General features: G+C 41.8%; 4 protein-coding genes across 6 annotated transcripts in view; 1 reads left to right on the top strand and 3 right to left on the bottom strand.

The window, feature by feature from the left end:
* The window catches only part of LOC146984176 (collagen alpha-1(XX) chain-like), a 37,410-nt gene extending 30,390 nt beyond the window's left edge, over window positions 1-7,020 (bottom strand). For 2 of the 3 annotated variants that reach the window (XM_085781098.1, XM_085781099.1), the window contains exons 1-3: window positions 6,835-7,020; window positions 3,210-3,359; window positions 2,057-2,161 (exon numbers count right to left, since the gene is read on the bottom strand). In XM_085781098.1, the coding sequence (XP_085637224.1) occupies window positions 2,057-2,161; window positions 3,210-3,345 (241 nt within the window). In that variant the 5' untranslated portion in view covers window positions 3,346-3,359; window positions 6,835-7,020. The remainder of the gene's footprint in view (window positions 1-2,056; window positions 2,162-3,209; window positions 3,360-6,834) is intronic. The other variant, XM_085781100.1, reaches the window with a different exon arrangement.
* A 6,049-nt stretch (window positions 7,021-13,069) lies between these two features.
* Window positions 13,070-19,049, bottom strand: LOC146984177 (solute carrier family 35 member H1-like). Its single transcript, XM_085781101.1, has 9 exons — window positions 18,359-19,049; window positions 18,080-18,230; window positions 17,610-17,673; window positions 17,311-17,383; window positions 16,567-16,735; window positions 16,004-16,087; window positions 15,536-15,711; window positions 15,193-15,322; window positions 13,070-14,687 (listed from the first exon to the last, which is right to left on the bottom strand). The coding sequence occupies exons 1-9, from the start codon at window positions 18,467-18,469 to the stop codon at window positions 14,554-14,556; spliced, it is 1,092 nt and encodes a 363-aa protein (XP_085637227.1). The 5' UTR covers window positions 18,470-19,049; the 3' UTR covers window positions 13,070-14,553.
* Window positions 19,050-19,818: 769 nt separating this feature from the next.
* taf13 (TATA-box binding protein associated factor 13) lies at window positions 19,819-20,443 on the top strand. The gene has a single exon (XM_085781106.1). The coding sequence runs from the start codon at window positions 19,849-19,851 to the stop codon at window positions 20,221-20,223; it is 375 nt and encodes a 124-aa protein (XP_085637232.1). The 5' UTR covers window positions 19,819-19,848; the 3' UTR covers window positions 20,224-20,443.
* A 714-nt stretch (window positions 20,444-21,157) lies between these two features.
* On the bottom strand, window positions 21,158-23,969 carry tnnc2.2 (troponin C2, fast skeletal type, tandem duplicate 2). The gene is made up of 6 exons (XM_085781103.1): window positions 23,871-23,969; window positions 22,984-23,035; window positions 22,489-22,632; window positions 22,177-22,291; window positions 21,923-22,059; window positions 21,158-21,827 (listed from the first exon to the last, which is right to left on the bottom strand). Exons 1-6 carry the CDS (start codon window positions 23,871-23,873, stop codon window positions 21,796-21,798), a joined length of 483 nt encoding a protein of 160 aa, XP_085637229.1. The 5' UTR covers window positions 23,874-23,969; the 3' UTR covers window positions 21,158-21,795.
* Window positions 23,970-24,624: the final 655 nt, after the last annotated feature.

The following is a 24,624-nucleotide window of genomic DNA, read 5'->3' on the forward strand; positions in this document are numbered from 1 at the left end:
TAACTGCAGTTTTGCTCATTTGAAAAGTGTCTGCTATGGAAAAGATAGATGTTAAATACAGAGCCTCCTCCTCTGTCCTCCTAATCACACATCTATGCAATTATCTTCAACACGTGTCCCAGAATTGTACTGCCACCTTTTCATCCTCTTAATACCCCCCACATCCCTCCCTCCTTCCTAGACCTTACACCCCTGGGCACGACAAGTCTTGTATTGGACTGAGATCTTCCCCTAAGCCCCCCCTCTCTCTTAGACCTGCCTGGGCTTAGCTGCACAATGCGGAATGGGAGATAAGAGGGTGACAGAGAGAAAAAAAATGTCAAGGAAGGAGTCAGACGTGAAGGAAAAGGAGGGGAGGAGGCGACTGCATTCTTATCCAAACCATCACCTGTGAAGCCAGAGACACTGACACGTCCAGTCTGGATTGCACTGAGATAAAAGGCACTTTCACACCGCATTGATTTGCTGTTTCAAACTAGAGACGGGGGAATCAGGCTTAGCACTGAAGACATACACTGATATAAAAAGTTTATGATCTGACTTGGATTGGATTTTGGCCAATGCTTTTTATGATATAGTGCTGAAAACGAAAGAAAAACACAATGGTAGAACGATGTATACAACTGATCTCCTATGTGCCTCTCTCAACTTAACAAAACAGCATACAAAATTGAGCCTCAAATTTCAGCCCAGGTTTCCTCAGAACATAAAAGGTTATCAGGCCCTTTGAGTCACATCTTTTTTTCTTTCTTATCTTTTCTTCCTGATACTGAGCCAGAGGCAAAGCTGCTGCCGCTTATGTGCCTAAACCAAAGACTCTAAGACGTTCAAATCAAGGGCCATATTCATCTGGTCATCAGGTAGGCTGCTGAGAGTGATGCTTTTTTTTTAGGAATAGATGAGACCGGGGAAGGTTGCAACACTTTAATGGTATCGGATTCATCTCAAAATGAATAAATGCACACAGAAGGATTAACAAATCGTGAGATTTATAAGATGTCTCCGTCCTTTCAGCCAGTCACATGAAGGCGTCCCCGCAGAGCTGCACCAGGTCAGACTGAGATCGTCAATGCAAATCATAGGTGAAACATTTAACAGGTTTAGCTAGTTACCTCTTTGCTATGAGATGTTCTGAAATGAGCAATGTTTGGGATACCTTCTTGTGATTGGCTGAGAGGATGGAGACAATTACTTGCTAATTGACTGGCTACACTTTATTCCCCAAGTGAAAAGATTTTCAAAACATCACACATACAAATGCAGTGATGTTCACAAAGCACCTGCCATTTTCAAATGCAGATTCAACGGTTTGTGTATAAATGTCACAACATGTGTATGTCTTTGATGAAAATTGTATATTCTTTTTAATTCCTTGTGGATTTCAATTATATTCAAATGAAGAAGTATGTGTGCATCAGAAATACTTTTGTGAACCTTATTCATTTACTGTATATTTGGATTTTTGTTACATTAACATTGAAGGACACGTATTTTTCTGTCCATTGAAATTTTTGTTTTGGAGAGAGTCATTCTGATATAAATTCCAAAATACATTTGTGAATATGTATTCATTTTGACTTTTTGCAAATCGTTCAGTTTTTTATAGACTAAATTAGCATTTTATTTTTAGTTTTCCGCCCTGACATTATATACATATATGACACATAATTCAAAGCATTTATCTGACTGGAAGAATTTAGATGTCGCAACTGAGCCAGACCATGGATGTGGGTAATGCTGGGGTAGTATTGCAGCAGGACGTGGGAGTGGAAAACAAAATGACTTGTGGGGATGGTGCAGTGGTTAGCACTGTCACTTCACAGCAAGAGTTCAATTCCTGCCTTTTTGTGAGGACATGACATATTCCTCTTATGCCTCAGTGGATTCTCTTCAGGTTCACCAGCTTCTTCCCACAGTCCAAAGACATTCACACTGGATTAACTGACGTCTCCAAAATTTGAGCATGTGGTTGTCTCTATATGTCGGCCCAGTGATAGACTGGCCACTGTCTCACAACTAATGGATGGATTCTATCATCACTTAATCAGAGTCTCACCTGAGATGGGCCTCACTCGGACCTTGTAGCCCTGAACGGGTCCATCAGCTTCCTTCCATTTCATCTGCAGTCTGTCCTCAGATAGGACCGTCAGCTTCAGACGACCTTGACATTCACAGAGAAAAAAAAAACAAAAAAAAGAGACTCAGGTTTTAAAATGCATGAGTGTCTCCATGTTGCCCAGTCAAAGATTTGGGTCAAGAAAAAGGGGGGAGAGCATAGGCTTTTCAGAGATAAAACAAATAAGTCCTCTCACTTCCTGACTCAAATCCATCCATCTCTTGTTTCAGCTTCATCTACATAATTTCCAGCAGGGGTTTTTCTAACAAGCAGCGTCTTTCATGTTTCTATCCTCTCAACCTCCATCCATCCCTCTTTCCAGCTGCCCCTCTATCCATCAAAGCATGCCCTGTCCTCTGGTCTGGTCCAGAAACAGGAACGAGACGCTGGATGGGGACTGGAGGGTCGTAGGTCATGTCAGAGGGACGTCACAGACATACACTGTGTTAGGATGTTGTATGTCATATGTGGCGGCGTAATAGATGGAGAGGAAGATGTGGAGGGGGGGGGACAAAACGGAAGCAAGGAGGACAAAGGAGTGTAGACATGAACATGAATCACACAACTTAGTCTTCATCGCTTCGGTCGATGTATGACCCTAAGCACACAACAGATCTTTTTCTGACTGACATGTATGTATGCATGTGTGTATGCATATGCCTGTGTGTGTGTGTGTGTGTGTGTGTGAGAGAGAGAGAGAGAGAGAGAGCAAGAAAGAGAGACTGTAAATTTGGTCTCAGGGCCTCTCTAGGGTCCCCCTTTTCTTGGGTGCCTGGCAGAGGATCTTATAGGAAACCAGGGTCAAGGTTTAACAGACCTACTAACAAAATCAACTTTTGCAGGCGGGCGGGCATCTATGTTGAGCTCCACAATAGATGTGTTGTACTTCGTGATTTGTGGAGGGATCTGTGTGCGGTCGTGGCTGACATTTTTTAGTGCAGCACTGAAATAGAAACTCCATTGAGACTTGCCTTTTCATGCAATGTGCAATAAAGTAAACCCCAGACAAAATAAAGACATTACAAAATTCTGACTTGTCCTTGTGTATATTTCAGTTTTCCTGTTTACGTTGGAACAATCGGAGCTACTCTACCTTGGCCATGGACCCCTGGCGACAGTAGCAGGACGACACTGAGCAGGAAACACAGCATTAGCCACAATGACGATGAAGATGGTGGTGATGATGATGAAGAAGAAGAAGAAGATGACGTGGAGAAGTGAGGAGACATGAGACAGGTGGAGCCTGCAATCATGAAAAACAAAGGTAGTCACAATCCAGTCAGTGTAAACAAGCCAATTTAAAATGAAACTGAAGTCCAGTTTGTCCGTTCTGGGCTACTGTAAAAACATGGCAGAGAAACATGTGTGTGTTGATTGTATTTGATTTGAATAGATTCTCTTAAACCCTACACACTGGTCCTTTTATCAAATATCGTCAATATTGATCTATCTCAATTTGTTAGATTTGTTTTTTCCTTAAAGGGATAGTTCAACATTTTGGAAAATTGGCCCATTGTCATAATCCCTATACTCTTAGGAGTAGGTTTGTTACCTTTAATTGTCAGTGCAAGCTATTTTTAGAACAGTAGAGCAGAGCCACAAGCTGTTCAGAGCTACGCTACAGAGGCTCATGGGATTTCTTGGTTTCCCTCATTAAACTCATCAAATACACAATCCAACAACTCCAAAACACTCTTGTGGACAAGTTGTGACCTGCACTTTCACCACACTATGAGATAATAACAAAACGTTACGAGACAGAGTTGTTTTTGAGATAAATTCATGCAAAACCGCTGAACCGCATTCCCGTCGGGGGCAGTTTTTGGCAAGCAGTCTCTGCATTTGCCTCGAAAGCAACTCCGTCTCGTAACGTTCCGTTATTATCTCATAGCGTGGTGAATGTGCAGGTCACAACTTGTCCACGAGAGCGTTTTAGAGTTGTTGGATTGTGTTGAGTTTGATGAGGGAAACCAAGAAATCCCATTAGCCTCTGTAGCGTAGCTCTGAGCAGCTTGCCGCTCTGCTCCGCCGTTCAAAAAACATCTTACACCGACAATTAAAGGTAATGAACCTACTCCTAAAACTAGAGGTATTATGGAAATGGGCCAATTTGCCAAAATGTTGAACTATCCCTTTAACAGCAAACTTGATTATATTGTTGTTTTTAAATGTTTGTTTCTTGAACAGTCAGGCACCAACAATTCCTATCACATTTTCCCATGGGAACTGCTTTATGGGCCACTCAAACCACAGGTGCTACTGTGCTTGTCCCCATTACAGACCCTCAGACTTCACACAGCTAATGACACACACAGGGCTATAATATTAACAAACACGCAGCACTTTAGGAGGTCATAAACCCAACACGCCTCTGTCTGAGACGGCCAGCATCCAACAGTACAGAAGATACACATGAAGTTTACAAACAATCTCATCTCATTCTAACACTATACTCGTATTACTTTATTAGAATGTTTGGATGCTTATTGTCTCATTAAAAAAGATTATTTGCAACCATAGGATTTTTCTAAGAGCTTTGCGAGAAACTGTTCGAACACAATACAAACAGAGGGTTATCAATCATTTAGATGACAGACCACAAACAATTTTTACATTTTAAAGGCCTGACCTCCATAAAATAAAGCTTAGAGTACTCTGTAATTTTGGAATACACTTGGAAACTGTAGGAAAATGACAATAAGTTGTGTAGGCAGGTGATCTTTAGAGAACGAGGGGAAAAAACCTCTGACATTTGTCTTTTGTGCAGCAGAATGCAGAGTGAACAAAGCCACATAGTTAACAGACTGTGAGCTCAGCGAACACATTGGCAGTCACAGACCACAGACCTTGCAAGCACATGTGTTTAAAACAATGAAATTATCAATTAAACTGTGTTTGGTTACATAAGGGCTCAGTAGGTTCAACATGAAACTGACAAAGTGATAGAGGGGATGGGGAAAAGTAAGGGCACATTCAAACATGCAAACACCTGACAGCTTTACTGACAACATAATGAGCAGAACTGCAGAAGATGAATATCAAAAACACACACATTGTGTCACATAACAGCTCTGAAGCATTTCTGTCTTGGAAAACATTAAATTGTACGCACAATCAAAAGCTGAACATCATGTTTTTGAAAATTAGAATCGCTTTCATTCCTCACTGACATTTAATTCCTGCCAGAGCCTTTTGTTGGATTTTAGACCTGATTACACAGGTCACCAGTGAAGAGGGTTTTTAAAGAGAAGCTTCCACCCGCCTTCAGGCTTTTAAGCCCACTTGATATACTACCATCATGTGCGGTACGTGATGTGACTGTATCGCCCTTCTTGTATGTTTTTTCTCATGTTTCACATGTACCTGCTTGTCTGAATGTTGCCAAGTTTGAGTTTATACTTGAGTCGCATGTCGTGCATACCTGTCTGCCTGCCTGCCTGTCAGACACACAGGAAAAGATGGCTATTGTTATGCAATGTCAGCAGATCGACTTGCTAAGAGGATTACAGAGTTTCCTCTTTCACTTTTTTTCAGTTTATGACTGTATGCAATTAAATCTGAGCAATACAATCAGGCCAAGAGTATTTAACTTTATCTATCTATCTATCTATCTATCTATCTATCTATCTATCTATCTATCTATCTATCTATCTATCTATCTATCTATCTAGAATCGTGATGTTGGTGTCTATTTGCCTCTCTTTGCATTGAAAAGTAAAATCAATGGAATTACAGTCTCTATTAATTACTTCCACTGGTTTCTCTTAGGCTACTGTGCAACTACACAACATTGAGACCAAAGTGGCTACAAGTGTCATCATTCACTTATTGATGCCTTTGAGTGATCTCACCAGGAAAAAATGACCACCATGAAATTACTTGGACTCCAATTCACCCAGCAACAACTCTTACAGCCTAGAAAGACACTAACTACAACACAAAAATACCTTTTTAATCAGTTATAAGCATTATAAACATTACAACACACTCTAATGAAGTTTTAGGTATACGTTGCATGTATTCAACAACTTCTTCCTGTGGGAGCCCATAGTGAATGAAGGGCAATAATAACTGTAATATCAGGCACCTCTTCAGAACAACAGTTGTGATTGTACCTTGACATAGCCTAAATACTTAATCTTCTTTTTTCTGCATTTAGCTGCATTATAAGAAACTATAAACTTGAATTACTGTATATGTAAGTGATGTTACTCTTTAGTTTCATATCAACACTATCTATTAGCTACTAAATGGTTTAACACCCTATGAAGAAGTTGTGAGTGCATGTAATGCATTTGTAAACAAAGTCGTCCTGTTGAAACCAATGGTGAAACGATGTATAAACAAATGAATGAATGACACTGTTGAAATAACAGCACTTATGCTGAAAAATATCTATTAATAATCAATACTCTGAAATGTTCATGCTGCATACAAAAATGTGTGAGTGTGTGTGTGCTGTAAGGAGCTGGAACAAAGCGAGGGTTTTGTGATAGATGGATGTGTCTGCATCGGTCACACCTGTGTCGGTTCACGTAGCTAAAAAGCCGTTTTGTTCTTTCAACAACAGTTTCGACCAGTAAACACAGTCAGATATTGAACGGAACCCGGTTTCCTTCAGCAGTCTAAACTTGGCTAAACAAACCTGCGCCTCGTTACACTGACATACCAACTGTTTTCCGCCCTGAAGCAGCAGCAGCAGGCAGGTGAGGTCTTACCTGGCCGTTCGGTGAATCCAGGTTATTCCTCCAGACTCACTCCACACAGCATACCACAGGTGAGATGTCAGCACGCGCCAGTTCCGCTAAGCTGTGGAGCCAGGCAGCTCCCTGCATCAGGTAGTCAGTCAGTATGTTCACTCCCCGGGGTTGAAACTCGAGACGCGAGGCCGTCCCGCTGCTCCGACATGGGCGTGGTGCTCCGAGGAGGAGGAGGAGGGTATAACAACCTCGAGAGAGCAAACATACCCAGTTCCAATATTTCTGTAGGTGTGATATTCAGTCAGTCACCGTGTTGTAGGCCTACCAGTGTGTGGATCATGGCGTCCACAGACCACATGCTGACCTTAAAGGTCCCTTATTGTAGCCTGAGAGAAAATTTCAACGTCCCAATATGTAGTAACTTATTTGGCTTTCTATTAGCAAAAATCAAATATTGCTTTCATAAATACGTATTACACTTACGTCGAATCACACCTGCAAACAAATGAAAGCTTTCTCGTACCTTAGAATGAGTTGTTACAAGTCGTTACAAATATACAAGGGGGGGCGCACCGAACCGAGGCGGCCATGTTGCATCGCCATTTTTTACGTTGAGTGGCAGCGTTACCGTAGGTAACCACAGAAACTCACCGGACCTGTCGGCTCGGGGAGAAAGTTTTCCAGGTAGCGCAGTACCGGTTCACCCAATACGCACACTACGCACGTTGCGTAGGGCCCCGCAAATTAGCAGAGGCCCCGTTAAAAAAAAAAAAAAAAACTGACGACGTGACCGTCCGTCGCGCACGTGTAGCCTACCGGATTCCCAGCACATCAGCCTAGCAAGACAGCGTTTAGCACGCCACGATGAAGCGGAGTTATCCCTCGGGGAATTAGGGGGAAGAAACAGCTGACAATGACCTGCAGGAACAGCAGTCAGGTAACTCTCCTCTCCGGGTGGGAGGGAGGGAGGGAGGGAGGGACTAGTCCGTGTTTGACCTGCATTAACAGGGCGGTGGGCCCTGGGTGAACCCCGGTCTCCGTGTGCGTCTTGCTGGCTCCTATAATTTTAGTTGTAGTGTAGTTACATCATACAAAATGGAAAGCAATGGATAAATATTGACTAAGATTGAATTTTGTTTGCTTGGATAGCCTACATGCAAATATAGATGCAGAATCAAACAAAACTTGTGAAATATTATGACAATGGTGCTAAAAATAATAATAATTATATAATAAATAATAATTACATAATTACCTACATTTGAAGTGAAAGTAAAACAAGTGCAGCCAATTTGATGGAGCTGAATTAATAGTAGCTTTATCTAGAGATTTATTTAATGGTGATTTTTTTCAAACATTAACATGTTTACATGCATTGTTACATTTAGTTTGATTTGATTTGTTCTGAATTTATTCTTAGTTAGACCAACACTGCAATACGCTTAAAGGGGGGATGCGTGGAAACACTGGGTGTCAGGTGCGACTGTTGAAAATTTTTGGGGTTCAGTTAGGAGGGCCCCTTAGCAGAATTTTGCCTAGGGCCCCATGGAGGTCTGAACCGGCTCTGAGGTAGCGCCTGTTAAAACTGTCACCACTGTGTAGTGTGAGGAAGGACGGAGCGGAGGCACTGATGTTGCATTCAGGTGCAGTCAGGCACCCGAATGACGCCGTCGGCAAACCAACTGGATGTCATTTTACTCGACAAGAGAAAGACGGTAAAACGTGGGTCAGGTATAGTCCAGTCATTTTATGAGAAAAGGTTAAACAAATTGCAACAGAAGCAAACTCAACTGATTTTGTATCCTAAACATGTCCTGAATGAGGAAAAAAAAGCCCCGAAGAATCCCATTAGGGGAAAGTTTTGAAAAACACCCAAATATATCCCATTTACGCATAAAAAAATTTTTTCACATGAATAGGGTAAAATTTTTAACCTTTAGATATCCCCATGAAAATTACTGAGTTGATTACTTGCATTAAGACAAACAAAAAATGTATTACAAGTTTTTTGAAATTATTTTTTAACATGAGAAAATGTGCATACATTTGCATAAATTTGCATAAATTCCACCGTCTTGATGGCACATGTATATATGAAGTTGCTGTGGTGGTACCAGCATGAAAATTGGAGTGAGTTGACTCCATCGGTCAACCAACAAGAAATCACTTTAAATTTCAAGATGCCTTCAATTTTTCAAGGTAGCCACATCCTTAGTAGAGCAGGTACTGTATGAGTAACAGTAACAGTGCATAATCCAATTATGTATGGCTAATTTGCACACATACAGTACAACACCTGATAGCCTAAATGGGTTCCATTCAGACCTTAATATTAAGTTTTTAACTTTAATATGTTAACAAGACTGAACAAGACATTTTCACCTGCTATACCCAATGTTTAGATCAGGTGTTGGTATGTATGCAAATTAGCCATACGTAATCTCATACCTGCTCCACTAAGGATGTGGCTACCTTGAAAAATTGCAGTCATCTTGAAATTTGAAGTGGTTTCTTGTTGGTTGACCAATACTCACTCCAATTTTCATGCTTGTACCACTACAGCAACTTCATATATACATGTGCCATCAAAACGGTGGAATTTGTGCAAATTTGTGCAAATTTGCACATGTTAACAAATAATTTCAAAAAACTTGTAATACATTTTTTGTTTGTCTTAATGTAAGTAATCAACTCAGTAATTTTCATGGAGATATCTAAAGGTTAAAAATTTTACCCTATTCACGTGAAAAAATTTTTTTATATGCGTGTAAATGGGATATGTTTGGGTGTTTTTCAAAACTTTCCCCTAATGGGATTCTTCGGGGCTTTTTTTTCCTCATTCAGGACATGTTTAGGATACAAAATCAGTTGAGTTTGCTTCTGTTGCAATTTGTTTAACGTTGACCCCTTTTTTGGCCTATAATTAGCCTACTGGACTAGTAGGCCTAAACAATACGACATCACCATGACAACATATTGTCACGCCTATTGTTTTGCCTCGTGCTGGCGGACCACTAGACACTTGTTTATCCTGTTACATGCAGCGTCTGTTGTCTGTCTGACGTCTGCCCGATTTCACGTGAATGCAACATCAAGAATACCGTACGTTCCATATGCAACCGCACCAGATGGGGGTAATTCCTACATTACCTTTAAATCATGTCTAGGTGCTAATATCAATTCCTCAGGCCACAGAGAAGTACACTAGCCAACTCATTCGACATAGCCTACGGGTTAAATTTATGGAAATGTAAAAAGTTCATGCTCAAGTGATATTAAAACGTAAAGTAGCCTAGGGTATTTAAGTATAAGTAGGCCTATGGAATTTATTTGTCTCAAATAATTTATTGAAACAAAATCAACAAAACAAGAAAAAATGTCAGTGTGTCTGTCATGTGTCCAAAAAGGACGTCCACTTCTCTGCCTTTCGGTGACTCTTCCAGTCTCTCTGCGGCACGGTGGTTAGCACTGTTGCCTCACAGCAAGGTCCTGGGTTCGAATCCCGGGCCGCCCAGGGCCTTTCTGTGTGGAGTTTGCATGTTCTCCCCGTGTCTGCTCCGGTTTCCCCCACCACTAAAAATGTCGGCTAGGTTAAAGGGATAGTTCACCCTAGAATGATATTTCGCTCATTATCTACTCACCCTCATGTTGACTAAGGGCTGGAAGAAGTTTCAGATTCCTCCGTGGCTTCTCTGAGTTACAGGGGGTCTCGGCATAGCAGTGCATGTCCATATAATGGTTGCAAAGGGACACCGGAGCTCTTCGTAAAAAAACACACACAAAAAAACATCCAAATACCTCCATGATGCTCGTATGTAATGTCCGTCTTGTGCTGAAGCCCCAAATTGCGTAATTGTCCCGAAAAAAATTAAATAAGTCTATATTTTAAGCTTGTTTGTAGCGGAAGCTTCTCGAAGCTCCTCTTCCTGGTCCGTCCAAATCTCGCGTGATTCGCAGTAACCACACTGACGCATACTGACGCCGGCGCAAATCACGCGAGATTTGGACGGACCAGGAAGAGGAGCTTCGAGAAGCTTCCGCTACAAACAAGCTTAAAATATAGACTTATTTAATTTTTTTCGGGACAATTACGCAATTTGGGGCTTCAGCACAAGACGGACATTACATACGAGCATCATGGAGGTATTTGGATGTTTTTTTGTGTGTGTTTTTTTACGAAGAGCTCCGGTGTCCCTTTGCAACCGTTATATGGACATGCACTGCTACGCCAAGACCCCCTGTAACTCAGAGAAGCCACGGAGGAATCTGAAACTTCTTCCAGCCCTTAGTCAACATGAGGGTGAGTAGATAATGAGCGAAATATCATTCTAGGGTGAACTATCCCTTTAATCCTCCAGTCAGTGCCCCTGACCAAAGGCTGGCTCATAATCTGGAGTTGGGCCCCGGGCGGCTGCCCACTGCTCCTCAGGGGTTAAATGCAGAGAAAGAATTTCACTGTACTAGCTGTATGTGACTAATAAAGTACCTTTACCTTACCTTACCTTACCTGTTCAACTCACTGATGACACTCTGAGCTCAATGAACACTTCCCTCTGACAACATCCCATCATTTGAAGGACGTCATGTCCAGGTACTGTTGATTGACTGTTGTATAGGCTAGGTGTCTTGGTGTCATGATGTCAGAATGTGAGTAGCATGGTGAAGAGGACTGTTTCAGTACATTGAACCAGAACATTTAGTGGTTGATTCATGGATCAGACACTCATTGTGATTTTTGTGATTACTTGTTAGATAACAGCGTCTTATGAGAACTTTACAGTAACAGGTGGACATGTGCTTTCAAAAGTTTAGAGAAGGTCAAACTAAGTTCACCTGTAAAGGTTATAGTGCATTTTAGGTGCATTCTGAAATTTCATCTGAACGCTGAATATCCTTAACTTTTTGTAAGTAGTGTACATGCTGCCTGTACAAAGACACTGACTTTTGACATTTACTCTCTTTTATGCTTGTAATAATCTTGTCTTCTATGCTTGAATATCCTTGTTATTAACTTTTATGCCTTGTTTCTGCTGAATGTTTGTATTGTTGTGTATATTTGCTATTGTCTTTTAACCTATCTTTTCTCCCTCACAGCCCCCCCCCCATCAAGAAGCTTATGCCTCTTGTCAGGCCATCATTGTAAATAAGAACATGTTCTTAATTGATTTCGCCTGGTTAAATAAAGGTTAAAAAATAAAAACTGAGCCTTACAACGAGCTTTGTGATGTCATAACAAAGCAGCCACCACTCTCATGCCCCAAGCCCTGCCCACCTGGACCCACCATCTAACGGTAACCTTACAAGATTTTATTTCCCTAAGTGTTAATCTGATAGCTGTTTTAAGACAAAAGTCAGCCAATGAGAAGCAAGGTTTAGAGCTTTCTGAGAAGACTATAGGAGAGATGTAGCTACAGAAACACCTAAATGTTTTGGGTTTTTTTGCTATTACAACTCACCATATATCTTCTAAAAGATATCAAGAGCTTCAGGAAACAGTCAGCTGGTTAGGAGAGGCTCAGAGCCTCCTCCCATCTGATTGACAGGCAGACCTGTTTTTGGTATCTAAACGTACAAATAACCTATATTCTATCTGTTTGGATGTATCTCGAACTTACTTACAATAAAAAAGTGTGAAATAAAACATGGGAGCTTTAAAATTAGAAATAACTACACTACTCAAAAAAATAAAGGGAACACTTAAACAACACATTGTAACTCCAAGTATATCACACCCGTGTGAAATCAACCTGGGATGATAATTTTGATTTACATTGATCATTTTTATGTTATTTTGTTCTCAACACACTCTACTATATATTGAACAACGATTTTAAACTTCAATATTTCATTAATTAAGATCTAAGATGTGTTGTTTAAGTGTTCCCTTCATTTTTTTGAGCAGTGTACAACAATGTTTGCAGACGAAGCAAGAGTATTCAGATTTTTGTGCCATTGGAAATGACCTGTTCAGTTATAGATGCAGGAGAACTTGATTATTGGATTAGAACTGGACATAAAAAGACCTGTGTTCCCTGCAGGAGTATGGTTAACTGAGTTCAGTGAAAATAAACTCAGTTACCTTAATGAACGCTTAACTTAACATGGCATCTCGACTCATGAGCACATATAATCAAGTGTATTGACAGGAATGCAATGAAGTCTAAACTGATAAGGAAGAGTGGGAAAATGCCATTCTAAATTTGGCTACACATAACTAGCTATTTCTCATGTTTATCCTGAGATTCAAATCTGATCTTTTTTACTTGAGTTTTATTTTATTTCTCAATGCATTTGCAACATTGCTGCATTTTACAGAAACTCATGACATAAAAAAACATTCAAAGATGTTTACCCTCTGAAATGGCTTGGAACTGAGGTACTTCAGCCACATAATCACATATTCAATTATAATTAATTTAAAAAATAGCTCTTTAAGTTGCCTTTTCAATGCTGTCGCATTAAGAAGGCACATTAAGGTACAATCATATCACATCTCTTTAAATAATCACTCCATTAAACATTACTTTACCTCTAACCCTGTAGCTCAGTTAATCCTTCTTATTCAGTTAGAGCTAGACAAAGACATAAACGTGATTAAAATGGCCTCAGTGTGACATGTTCTACTGTTAGGACACATACCACTGGAAAAAAACAAAAAAACATCACATTGAGAGGGCATTCATGCCACCAAACCTGACATTAATCACACCTTTGCAGTGGTCAGTGTCTTTTCAGGGAACCGTGTCCGGCCTCCTGACATCCTTGGCATTTGCCTGCTTGGCTCAAACACTCAATTCATGACATTAGTCAACAGAAAATTAATCTATAACTCTGACAAGTGACAACTAATGACTAATTCCAAGTCATTTATCAAACATAAATACAACATTTCCTACCACCTTGATGGCTCTGTAAAATTTGAGGAACTTTTCCTTTTGTCTAACGTGACATTTAATTTGTCTTTAGGAATTTCAAGATGAACTTTAAGGCTTCAGGAAATTGTGATGAGTATTTACCAATTCTCCACACATTTTTAGGCTGAACAGTTATTTGATTAGTCAATAAGTGTCAACTAGTTGTACAGCAGACAAATTGGCCCACAAAGATGATCAGCAAAGCCATCACCAAAAATAGGAATGCAACTGTTAATGTCACTTTCACACAAAATAACTTAAAGTCCTCTTCAGAACCAGGCTACATTTTTAAGGTAAAGAAATAAATACTCTGTCTGTGATGCCTTTCAGTCTTCTAACAGCTTATTCTGTGTGCCACTTCACAGATGCCATTATTACCGTATATACCTTTTTTTTTTTTTTTTTTTTTTAGGTATAGATACCAGGAAGGTGTTCCCACAGTGACAAGGTTTTAGCAAAGATAAAACGAGCCACTGCAATTCAAGGTGTCAAATCACCATTTAAAGCTGTGTCACTCTCCTCCTTCATACATCATACTTTGTCGACAGTTGCATGTATTTAGCTACGTCTCTGGAGCAGCCCTGAGGCAAAGCATCATAACTTATGTCACGTTCAAAGTCCACAGTTACTGTACAGCTGATAAAGAGGCCCTGGCCTCGCCTGAAGACACGAGCAGTGGAAGTTAAGAGCTGAAGATGCTGTTCCCTCTTTTTTTTGTGGCAGTGTGTTCAAAACAGTTTTTTTGAAGTGCAGAAGCATTGATTTGGCGTCACTGTTCAAACCCTCCGATGGAAGAGTCGTGAAGGACTGACATCCCGTGATGTCAATGCAGGGTGATTTCTTGCTCCTCGTCTTCGTCGGCAGCTGAATCCTCGACCTCGTCTCTGGTCTGCTGCAGCAACGGCAGCTCCAGCTCTGGGCTCTTGCTGTTCAGCTGTCGTAAAGACGGGACTTTATCTGGTGGAAAATAAAAATAAAATCCACACTGTCAACATAATCATCGCTTCAAGTCCTCCTCCACCCCAGAGTGTGCCTGACTGTTGTTACTATACTTGGATGTTTGAGCCTGACAGACAACACTGCCGTCACATTTTCCAACTGACGAGGAAAAGCTTCTCTGTGCTCAATTAAATCTTTGTGTAAGACGTGCATGTACGAGCATGATCCTGTACCACCACAAAGAGTGTGGAAGCCAATCTTGGTTCAGCAGGCATTACACAGGTGTGATGTTGTAACTTGAAGCCTGTGGTAGAAAACTTCTCGTTTTTTCTAGTCCTTAAACTTTTAAATTTAAAAATGTAAACATATATTTATAGATTCTGGAGAGTGATTTAAGTGTAGATTCAGTGTAGGAGAAAGAACTAGTGTAATTTCTCTCATTAAAAAAAAAAAGTTAGATAATTTTTTCATTTTCTTCACATATATATAATGAACAGAAACAAAAAAATTACAATAAACGTACTTTTTGAATAATATGTCTTGAGTCCCACATGCAATGAAATGCCACACAGACACACAATGCATCCCATCCAATTAAGCCCACTCAATTTGTCCTCTGTCAGGGCAGCTGCCAAAAGCAGAGTGCACACCTCCTACAGGAAAACAAGACAAGAAAAAGGACAAAGGAAAGAATTTATCTGCTGGGTCTTTAAGCGCTCATCACACAGCAGAAAACAAAGGTCGATGGACGGAAGAAAAATTGAGATACCAGCTATGTTTTTTTTTCAAATGAGTGTTCTGGCCTAGTAGACCCCCAAATAAACGTCAAAAGTGAATATATTGCACATATTAAACTCAAAAAGTACCTTAAAGATCCCTGATATGGACAGAGTGAGGCTGGAGGTCCGGGAGACTAGCAGGAACTCAGAGAAGCCTAAACCAAAGGCCAGTGAGCCGCCGATGCTCAGCGTGAAGAGGGAGTAAAGGAGAGGCGAGAGCTCCGTCACACGGAACAACTTCTCTGAGGTACTGAGGCTCAACCCTGCAGAGAGAAGACGGAGGACAGAGGCAGCATGAAGGCAATGCGTACAACACTCTGATCAGTTTCTATGAAGAGGTTATAAGGGGACAAATGCTAGCACTGCTTGAACCGGCAAAGGTTCACTTGAATAAAAGTCTTAAATGCAGTCTTAAGTCTTTAAGTGCATCTGAGTCACATCTCTGTCTTGTATGTGAAATTCTACAACCAGTTGATTTGAATGCATCCTCACTCTTTACTGCAGAGTGGGGAAGACAAATCATAACTTATGGATAATATATATACAGTATCTTACCTTCATTAAAGATGAAGAGAGGAAAGAGGCCGAGGAACATGAGAGGTTGTAGGTGGTACATGGCATCTATTGGGTTCTGAAGGCCTGGACGAAGAGGGGGAAACAGGGTCATAACTCATAACTTTGTGAAAACATAAAATACAGTAATTGTAAACTATTACTAGAACTACAAAATCAGATGTGCTGAATAGTCACGTCAGAGGTTATATCGTTGTTCCCGTCTGATTCTTCTCTTACTGTAGCTGCATGTTGATGATACCATTTTAGCTTTATTACTTTTTAAATATGTATTGTCACAGTGCTTCTTTCAAATGTTTCACATGGAGCTTCTTATGATTTATCTGTGAAGCACAGCGTGAGGTGAGTGGTCACTGAACTAATTCAAATTAATCTGTTTACCTCAATATCTCCATTCATTCATGGTGGTTTGTCACTGGTGTAATGAAGTGTATTAGATGGATTTAGATGCGTCTCTGGCTAAAATGCCCCTACGCACAATAACTGTGACAAGGCTGCTCAACATTTCTTCACTATTGTTAATAATAGATTGACTCGACACTGACCCAGCTCTGCTTTCTGCATGAGGACCTGAGTGAGGGTCCAGCGGATCCCCCCTATGAAGGATGCCAGCAGCGCCATGATGAATCCCTCCAGGACAAACTGTTGTGCTTGAAATGTTACCATAAACATGCCAGTGGCGATCAGCAGGACCACCAGGATCAGGAATGGGTTCTGGTTGAAAAGGGCAGAAGAGAAACATGCTAAGAAACACACACATACACAAAACATATACACAGATGGAGAAGAGTACAAAGTGAAAAACACACGTAGGAAAGAGGAAGCACAAAGTGGAGAACCAGAAAAAATGTTTCTGCATTAATATTTTTTGACAGAGCTCGAAGAAATACTGCGTTTCTCTCTCACAAAACACGCACGCACATAGTATCCCATCGGTGTTATCTACTTATCTGTCTAAGTAGTAACATTCATTACATGAGAGGTCAGCTCTGTGTCAGATTAAATAATTATTATAATTAATTATAATTATAATTTCCACTGCCACTTCAATCTGCAGTTTGAAGTGCCTTAAAAGCTATTTGGCATGTTGGTAATTGGTTCTTTCCATCTTTGTAGGGAAAATGTGCACATTAGAGGCACTCTTGCAAATGCCAAAACAGTCTAAAACAAACAAAATAATGGTTCAAACACGAGCAAATATTGCATGTATTGAAGAAAAACAGCCTGCTCTCAAGGTTGGGTAAACACATTAAAATGTTCAAAAATACAAAAACAAAAATGTCACTCACCGGCTCCTCTAGTTTAAACACCAGGGAGAAGAAGAGGATAAAGATAACGGCTGACGACTTAGTCATGGTGTACCTTGAATGACATGAAATAGGAGCCACAGAACATGTTAGATAAAACTTCCAAGCTGAGGTTTATCATTTCATATAGAAGTTACTTCGTCATGTTTTCCTATCCTGCGTGTCATTCTCCCCTCTCTGCCTCCCATTTCCTGTCTCTCTCTGAACTATCCTGTCCATTAAAAAGGCGAAAAAGCCCAAAAATATATATTTAAAAGAAAAGAACTAAGACACAAACTTACAAGCTGATGGTGATGAAAAGGAAACTCCAGTTGGAAAGTCCAATATCCAGTGCTGTGGCCAAAGCTGAGTATGACAGAGTTTAGGGCTTTTAAAAGACAAACTACTTGCAAAAATATGTTTTATTATGACATTTCCTGACTATTATGAAAAATAAAGTAGGGTAACGTTGAAAAGAAGTGCTTTGTAGTAGTTTGTAATTATCTGAATAGCACTGAAACATTAACTTTATGTATCAAATATATGTTTTTATTATGGTGAATGGCTTTACTGGTATTTTTAAAATCTGCAACTACTAAAGTGTGATGTGGTGTTTCTATCAATGTGGACTTTAGCCAGAGCACTCGTGGTGAACATGATAAGAGATGACTGTCAGTCCCTTTGCTAGTTTTCCATTCTCTGAACACACTGTGGTGCCTTTTGAACAGTTAAGGTAAAACACCCAAGGCTCCACATAAAGTCTCACTCTCACCTGTGGGAGCCACTTTAGAGAGGTAATCTCTCCAGCTTAGAATAACTCTGGGTTTCCCTGTCCACCAGTGCATGGCCCGACGCGTCAGAGTCGACAGGCAGAAGATGATGGTGAGATGAACTAAGGTCATGAAGAGGGGATAGTGGAATCCCTGAAAGAAAGAGAAACAGACAGGACAGGGTCATCTGATACAGGTGAGCTCCTCCATCATGAGACAATGGGAGACAACCCACTCTGATCCCCATCCTCACCCCCAGAGATCAACACCACATTGCTTACCTTCATCAGCCATTTGTTATAGAAGGTGATGCCTATGGAGAAGACATAGTAGAGGAGAACCAGCCCGACGGTGCGAAGCCCCCGGCAGAGGAACTGCACAGGACACGCCATCCAGGGGCTGCAGGGGACAGCTGTCCAAGCTGGGACAGCTACTGGAGAGAAGTCCTCCTCATCTGGAGACTGACTGGCTGACTGCACCCCTTCCTCTCAGCCGTGGCTCGGTGCTTGAGTAGGGAGAGCCCCCATGTGGAAGAGGAGAAGAGGGAGCCGGGTTAGCGTGAGCTGGCGTGTGTTCAGGACGAGGAAGCCCCGTTAGCACCGTTTACAGAGTTGTCAATGAGCCCGGGGCGGACGATTAGCTCAACGGCAACACTGACTTCTGAGCTAACCGCTGGACCACGTCAGCTAGCTCAAACCACTGTTTATAATGTTCAACACAATTAACAGACACATTATGAAACAGGAACTGGTTTAGTTTCCAGACACACTCGGCTAATATTAGAAAACACAGCAGTAGCACTCGTGAGACCGTTGTTCAGCAAAGTTTGACAGGACCTATTGTTTGTTTGAGCCCATTAGTTGACAGTTAGCCTGCTCTGTGGACTGTAAGGACTCGTCCTTCAACAGCCAACACGATATAAAGAAACAGTCACATTAATGTAATGTAAACATTAAACTGTGCTGGGCCCTCGTTATCACCTCTGTCTCTGCAGCTGGTGACAGGGTCCACGGTGCCTTCACCCGCTACGTGTCTTTTCCCTTCGACTAAACCCGCAGACCGAGCTCCATTGATCAATCCCCCCGTTATAACCTTTGCAGTATCGATCTGCCGCCTACAAGTCACACTGGCCAACACGCAAGGCCTCCTCTGAACCGTCATGACCCACTCCCCTGTTCGGCTTCCTCACACCACACCAGGACATTTATACAATTTAACAGATGTTTGACTTCGTTCACTGCTCGCTGCGGCCCCGGCGGAGTGCTCCGTTCACAACGACACACACAAACCCGGGGGGGAAATAACAAAACGTGTGGCTAATTCACAACGCAGACAGCACAGCAGCACAGACGCGATGTTGTCAAAATGACATCTGTTTGAATTAAGTTTGGCTTGAAACATGAAAGCACGTGTTAGAAACACATAAAACCACAGTCAAAACTTGATTCAAAAGAAACCTACCGTGAGTCATGTTGATGATACTGATTAATACAGGCAAAGTTTGTGGTGTAACATCACGCTGGTCATTCCTCGGGGGACGACCTGCACGAAGCGACCACACGGGGCAGTGTTTTAAAGAGGCGACATTTTGATTCACTTCCGTAGTCAACGAAACCGAGGCGGAAGTCAACCGACACCACACAGTGTTGTTGTTTTCCCGGCTGTACCAAGAAGAGGTAATGCGCCTTTCTGTGGATGTTATGCTTTGTGTGTGAACTACATGCAGCATTATAAGCGTTAATGCGATGTATCGCTGTGTGTTTTTGGCAGAATGGCGGACGAGGAGGACGAGACCGGCTTCGACGAGGAGTTGGACGACGGGACCAGCGGGGTGGACGTCGGCCACGGGAAGAGGAAGAGGCTCTTCTCCAAGGAGCTCCGGTGCATGATGTACGGCTTCGGGGACGACCAGAACCCGTACACGGAGTCGGTGGACATCCTGGAGGACCTGGTGATCGAGTTCATCACGGAAATGACCCACAAAGCCATGTCCATCGGACGCCAGGGCCGCGTCCAGGTGGAGGACATCGTGTTTCTGATCCGCAAAGACCCCCGGAAGTTCGCCCGAGTCAAAGACCTGCTGACCATGAACGAGGAGCTGAAGAGAGCCAGGAAAGCTTTCGACGAGGCAAATTATGGCTCATGAACTCACCCTGTTGACCTGTATCTGATTTTTTTTTTATCTGGTAGTAGCTGTTCACTTATTTTACCAGTGTTTTCTTTAGGGGATTGTTGAGACTCCATTCAGATATTTTTTGTTGATTGCATTATTGTACAGATGGTTTGACAATGATGAGTAATGTCAAAGTGTTGTCATGCTGCCTGGGAGTGTTTAAATAAAGGAACTTGCATATTGTTTTAACACATACAGTCTTTTATAATCTTTTATACCCCAAAAATATAGATCTGGGTATTGACATTCATGGCTCGAGATCACACGCACAAATCAGCTTAAGCATTAAAATGGCAGCACCATAGGCTATGTTATATTGTTCTTATTGCACAATTTCATCATCAAACAATAGCTCCATTGTGAAGCCTCAGCTTGGATGACAAGTGCTGCAAAGCCACTCATCAGAAGATGAATTAACCAGCCGTTGCAAAGTAATAGTTTTGAGTCATTTTGTGAAGCAGCGCCAAAAATTGTGAAGATGTTCTGCGTGGTTCCTTAGTCGTCCACGACTGTAAAAAGTATTTTGGGAGCTTTGAAATGTTTGAATTGATAAGTGTCACTGAGAAACTGTGACTGCCATCCTTTTCTACAGTTTTATAACATTTTGAAGATAAAAATTATTGTTATGTGTCAAGAACTAGTCATGCAACACAATATTTAAATTAATATTGCTCAGAATTAGACAGGTTATAAACTATAATGACATTAACACAGCCAGTTGTACAGCCAAAGGTTCTTGGCCTGAAAAAAAAAAGTATATCTTAATTTGATTTAGTTTATATCTCATTGGTAGTAAAGTCCATTGGCTCAGACATGTAATGGTAACCTCACAACTTCACTTCTTGACTGAAGTTAGTTGATCCATTCTCAGATATTAGACATTATTCAAGTGGAAATGGACAAAAAGAAGAAATAAACAGATTTTATTGATATTCCTCAAAACAAAATTTTATACACAGACCATAAATATGACAGACCAACTACAAGTGAGTATGTGTTAGTTCATTTATTCTGTTCAAGCAAATTACTTCTTTGTACAGTGAAGTGTTTGGATGAATTGGTCTAAGCAGCAGGTAACAGGCTGCCGATCTATCTAGACTACATCAAGATCAGAGCATTACCAGCAGAGGGGGGGAGAGGGGGTCGCGGTTGACATGTAACGCCATGCATACGCTGCAGAAGGTGTGTGCAGCGAATCTTCCCCCCGTTGCAGCTTTGCCGTCCTGTCAGGGTGTACAGTGTCAGCGCAGCATCCAGAGGCCGTCTGCCTTCACAGACAGGCCAAGTGGGGGGGGGGGGGGGGAGTTGTAGCCCAGCCAGCGACCCCCCGCCAGGTGCCCTAGCTGTCTGTTGAGGATGACTATGAGGATGGAGAAGAGAGGCAGTGAACCAGGTGGACAGGAGGGAGGAGGAAGAGGAGGAAAAGGAGTGTGTGTGGGGGGAGGGAGGGAGTAGTTGCAGTGGGTCTTTGGGGGAGTCAGATGTGTTCAGAGTGGGGGATTCACAGGGGGGTGGGAGGAGGAATGTCCATGAGTCTTTCTGGTTTTACTGCACATTCTCCATCATCTTGAGGAATTCTGGGAGAGTAGAAAGAAAAAGAGAGGAGGGTGTCATTACTACCCCCCAAACACATCATCACCATCATCAACAGTATCACCCAAGACGCACGTACCGTCAAAGTCCAGCATGCCGTCAGTGTTTTTGTCTCCATCCCTCATCAGCTCATCAATCTCCTCCTCTGAGATGGGCTCTCCGGTGCTGCGGATGATGAGGGCGAACTCCTCTCTGTCGATGTAGCCGTCAGCGTTCCTGGGCGAAACAGTCATGAAAGCATAAACAAACTATTGCACAAACAAACAAACAAATAAACAAACAAACAAACATACATCTGTCTCCATAAAATCAGTGTGTGCAGTGTGAACGTACTTGTCGAACACACGGAAGCACTCTGCCAACTCTTCCTCGCTCTTGCCGGCCTGGTCCTCCTTTAGCAGCCTCACCATCATGACCAAGAACTCCTCGAAGTCGATGGTGCCGCTACCTGAGGGTCAGCAAGAGGACACATTGTCTGATTGGTGGTCAGGTCAAACCAGGGCCCTGCGAGTACTTGTTAGACGCGACGGCGCGTACATTGTTGCGCACAATTACGCATGAACCACATGAAAAGAAAACAGTGGTCTTAATGGTGCGTAACTGTGGGTTTACTGTACCAGAGACGCACTGTTATCCGTCACTCACCGTCCTCATCGACCTCCTCGATGATCTCATCCAACTCCTCTCTTGTCGGGTTCTGGCCCAGCATCCTCATCACCTGGCCCAACTCCTTGGTGCTGATATCACCGCCACCGTCGGTGTCGAACATGTCGAAGGCGGCTTTGAACTCTGGTCGAGACGAGGAAACAGGTCAGATCCAAAAAAAAAAGCTTCTGCATCATGTTTTTTCATACTGAACAACTGAAATCTGCCTCTGCGTAAATTAATTGTAGCACATCTATCATCACTGGGCCTTTGTGCTGAGCATCTTTCATCGCTCAAGTGCACGGATATAATACTGTGTGAACTAATAAAGTTTACTCTGAAACTGAGGGGGAGATAACAGAAAGGGGGATTTTACCTTGATATTTATAGGTGTGATAATTGAAAACCACTAGGCCTCATAATACGAGTAGAATCTAGACTGTTCCAGTAGGATACTGCTGCCAAAGTAACGCGTTACTTCAGCGTCATACTCACCAGCCAGCATTTCCTCGCTCAGGTAGGAGCGGGCTTCTTGTTGCGCGTCAGTCTGGAAGAAAACAGGGTCCTCATTTACTACAGGCTTCACTCATTATCCCAATTATACCAGTTAAACCCCCCAAAACTCTACATTTCCAGGACATAGACTGCTCCCATGATTCATTTAAAAAAAGACACTCATGGGAATGAATTGAATTGAACTGAATAACATATTCATATTCACATATAAACATGAAATGCGTAAAAATGACATTACGCACAGGTGATACATTAAGAAAAAACAGACTTTGATATATTATTGTGATGAGATGTGATATGGAATTATTAAATCTGCGATAATAAGTTATGTCGGATAAATAAGTGGGCGCGTCTCCACAGGTTTCTCGAGCATGGTGGAAATTAGTGCGGCTATTTCAGTCTCATCACATTAGGCGCGCTGTATATGGCCTGCAGACATCCAATCCCCGGGAATTTGTCGCCCAAGCAGAATCCACAGCTGAGTCCCACCCAGCTCCCAGCACCCATTCTTAACTTTCTACACGGATTAAGAGCATTTGCACAAGATAAATGGCTTAAGTGCAATTTAGTAAAAAAAAAAAAAAATACTCTAAAAGCACAACTGAAAAATTGTCTTATTTAGAATAAAAAACATTATTTTAAAGGAAGCCAACATATAAACATCTACATTACATTATACGAAGAAAAGCACGTTTTTCTTAACAACTTAGTGTAGCCTACTGGTCTTAACATTCAAATCCTCCTATTAGTTAATTAAGTATAAATTAATTAATTGATATGATGTCATTCTTTTGAGTTAATAACTGGTGGCAGATTGGCCTCAGTTTAAAGGAGATGCAGCAGCTCGTTTGCACAACTGATCTTACCATGTTTGTGGATTAGCTTTTCCCCCCCAAATATCCAAGGATAAAAGAAAAGCCCAAAGGAGTGGTCAATCCGTGTGCACCCCGACAGAGAGACTAGACGTCAAGTGAAGGTTCAGACACACTTTAAACGGGACAGCCAGGTCCCGCCCCCTGCCTCTCACAGGCCTCCAGATTTAGTATCCTGAACTTTTAGGGTTCTGGGGCCAGGGCAAGCCAATCACACTTTGGAGGGGAAAAGCTCCTGTTTCTTGAAGTTGCAAGGTTAAGAATGTAAAAGAAGTAAAGCAGGAGTTTTTAACACTGTGGGATTCTGGGTCAAGGTGGAAAAATCTACAGAAAAGCGTGTGTAAAATAAAGTTTTTGGGGGAGAGAGTGCAGATATGAGCAGGATATTACTTTTTCTCTGTCAGCTGGTTTGTTAAAACTCAGATCGGCGGTAGGAGCTGAAACAAAGCTGTGATTTACTGTAAAATATCTCATACACTTGAAAAAAACAATGAATGCAACAGGTTACTCTGTAGAAATGGCCTCATGGCCTCACAGGCGATCTCTTGAAATTAAACCGAAATCAGTGGATTTTAAAAATAAAGCTACACATCAGCAGCTCGTCAGTTCACACTGTTGATTTCCATTTAGGCCTTGTAAATATAAGACAGTAGTGAGGAGGGGGAGGGGTGGGGGGCAGAGATTTTAAACTGCGTTATGGGTTTTGTGATGATGGCGTTTCAATCTGGGTGTGCAACTCAAAACCAAA

Source organism: Trachurus japonicus, chromosome 7 (assembly GCF_045865225.1).
Source record: "Trachurus japonicus isolate A0001 chromosome 7, Traja_1.0".
NCBI classification, from domain to species: domain Eukaryota; kingdom Metazoa; phylum Chordata; class Actinopteri; order Carangiformes; family Carangidae; genus Trachurus; species Trachurus japonicus.

What these genes read in the sequence shown, in the direction of transcription:
- LOC146984177 (XM_085781101.1), bottom strand. Translation starts at nt 18,469, where the DNA reads ATGGCGTGTCCTGTGCAGTTCCTCTGCCGGGGGCTTCGCACCGTCGGG. An exon ending in CTCTAAAGTGGCTCCCACAG is followed by an intron (nt 17,674 to 18,079) that starts GTGAGAGTGAGA and finishes TGTCATACTCAG; the next exon opens with CTTTGGCCACAGCACTGGAT. An exon ending in TGTTTAAACTAGAGGAGCCG is followed by an intron (nt 16,736 to 17,310) that starts GTGAGTGACATT and finishes CTTTTCAACCAG; the next exon opens with AACCCATTCCTGATCCTGGT.
- taf13 (XM_085781106.1), top strand. Translation starts at nt 19,849, where the DNA reads ATGGCGGACGAGGAGGACGAGACCGGCTTCGACGAGGAGTTGGACGAC.
- tnnc2.2 (XM_085781103.1), bottom strand. An exon ending in CGAGGAGGTCGATGAGGACG is followed by an intron (nt 22,292 to 22,488) that starts GTGAGTGACGGA and finishes GCTGACCCTCAG; the next exon opens with GTAGCGGCACCATCGACTTC. An exon ending in CGGCATGCTGGACTTTGACG is followed by an intron (nt 21,828 to 21,922) that starts GTACGTGCGTCT and finishes CTACTCTCCCAG; the next exon opens with AATTCCTCAAGATGATGGAG.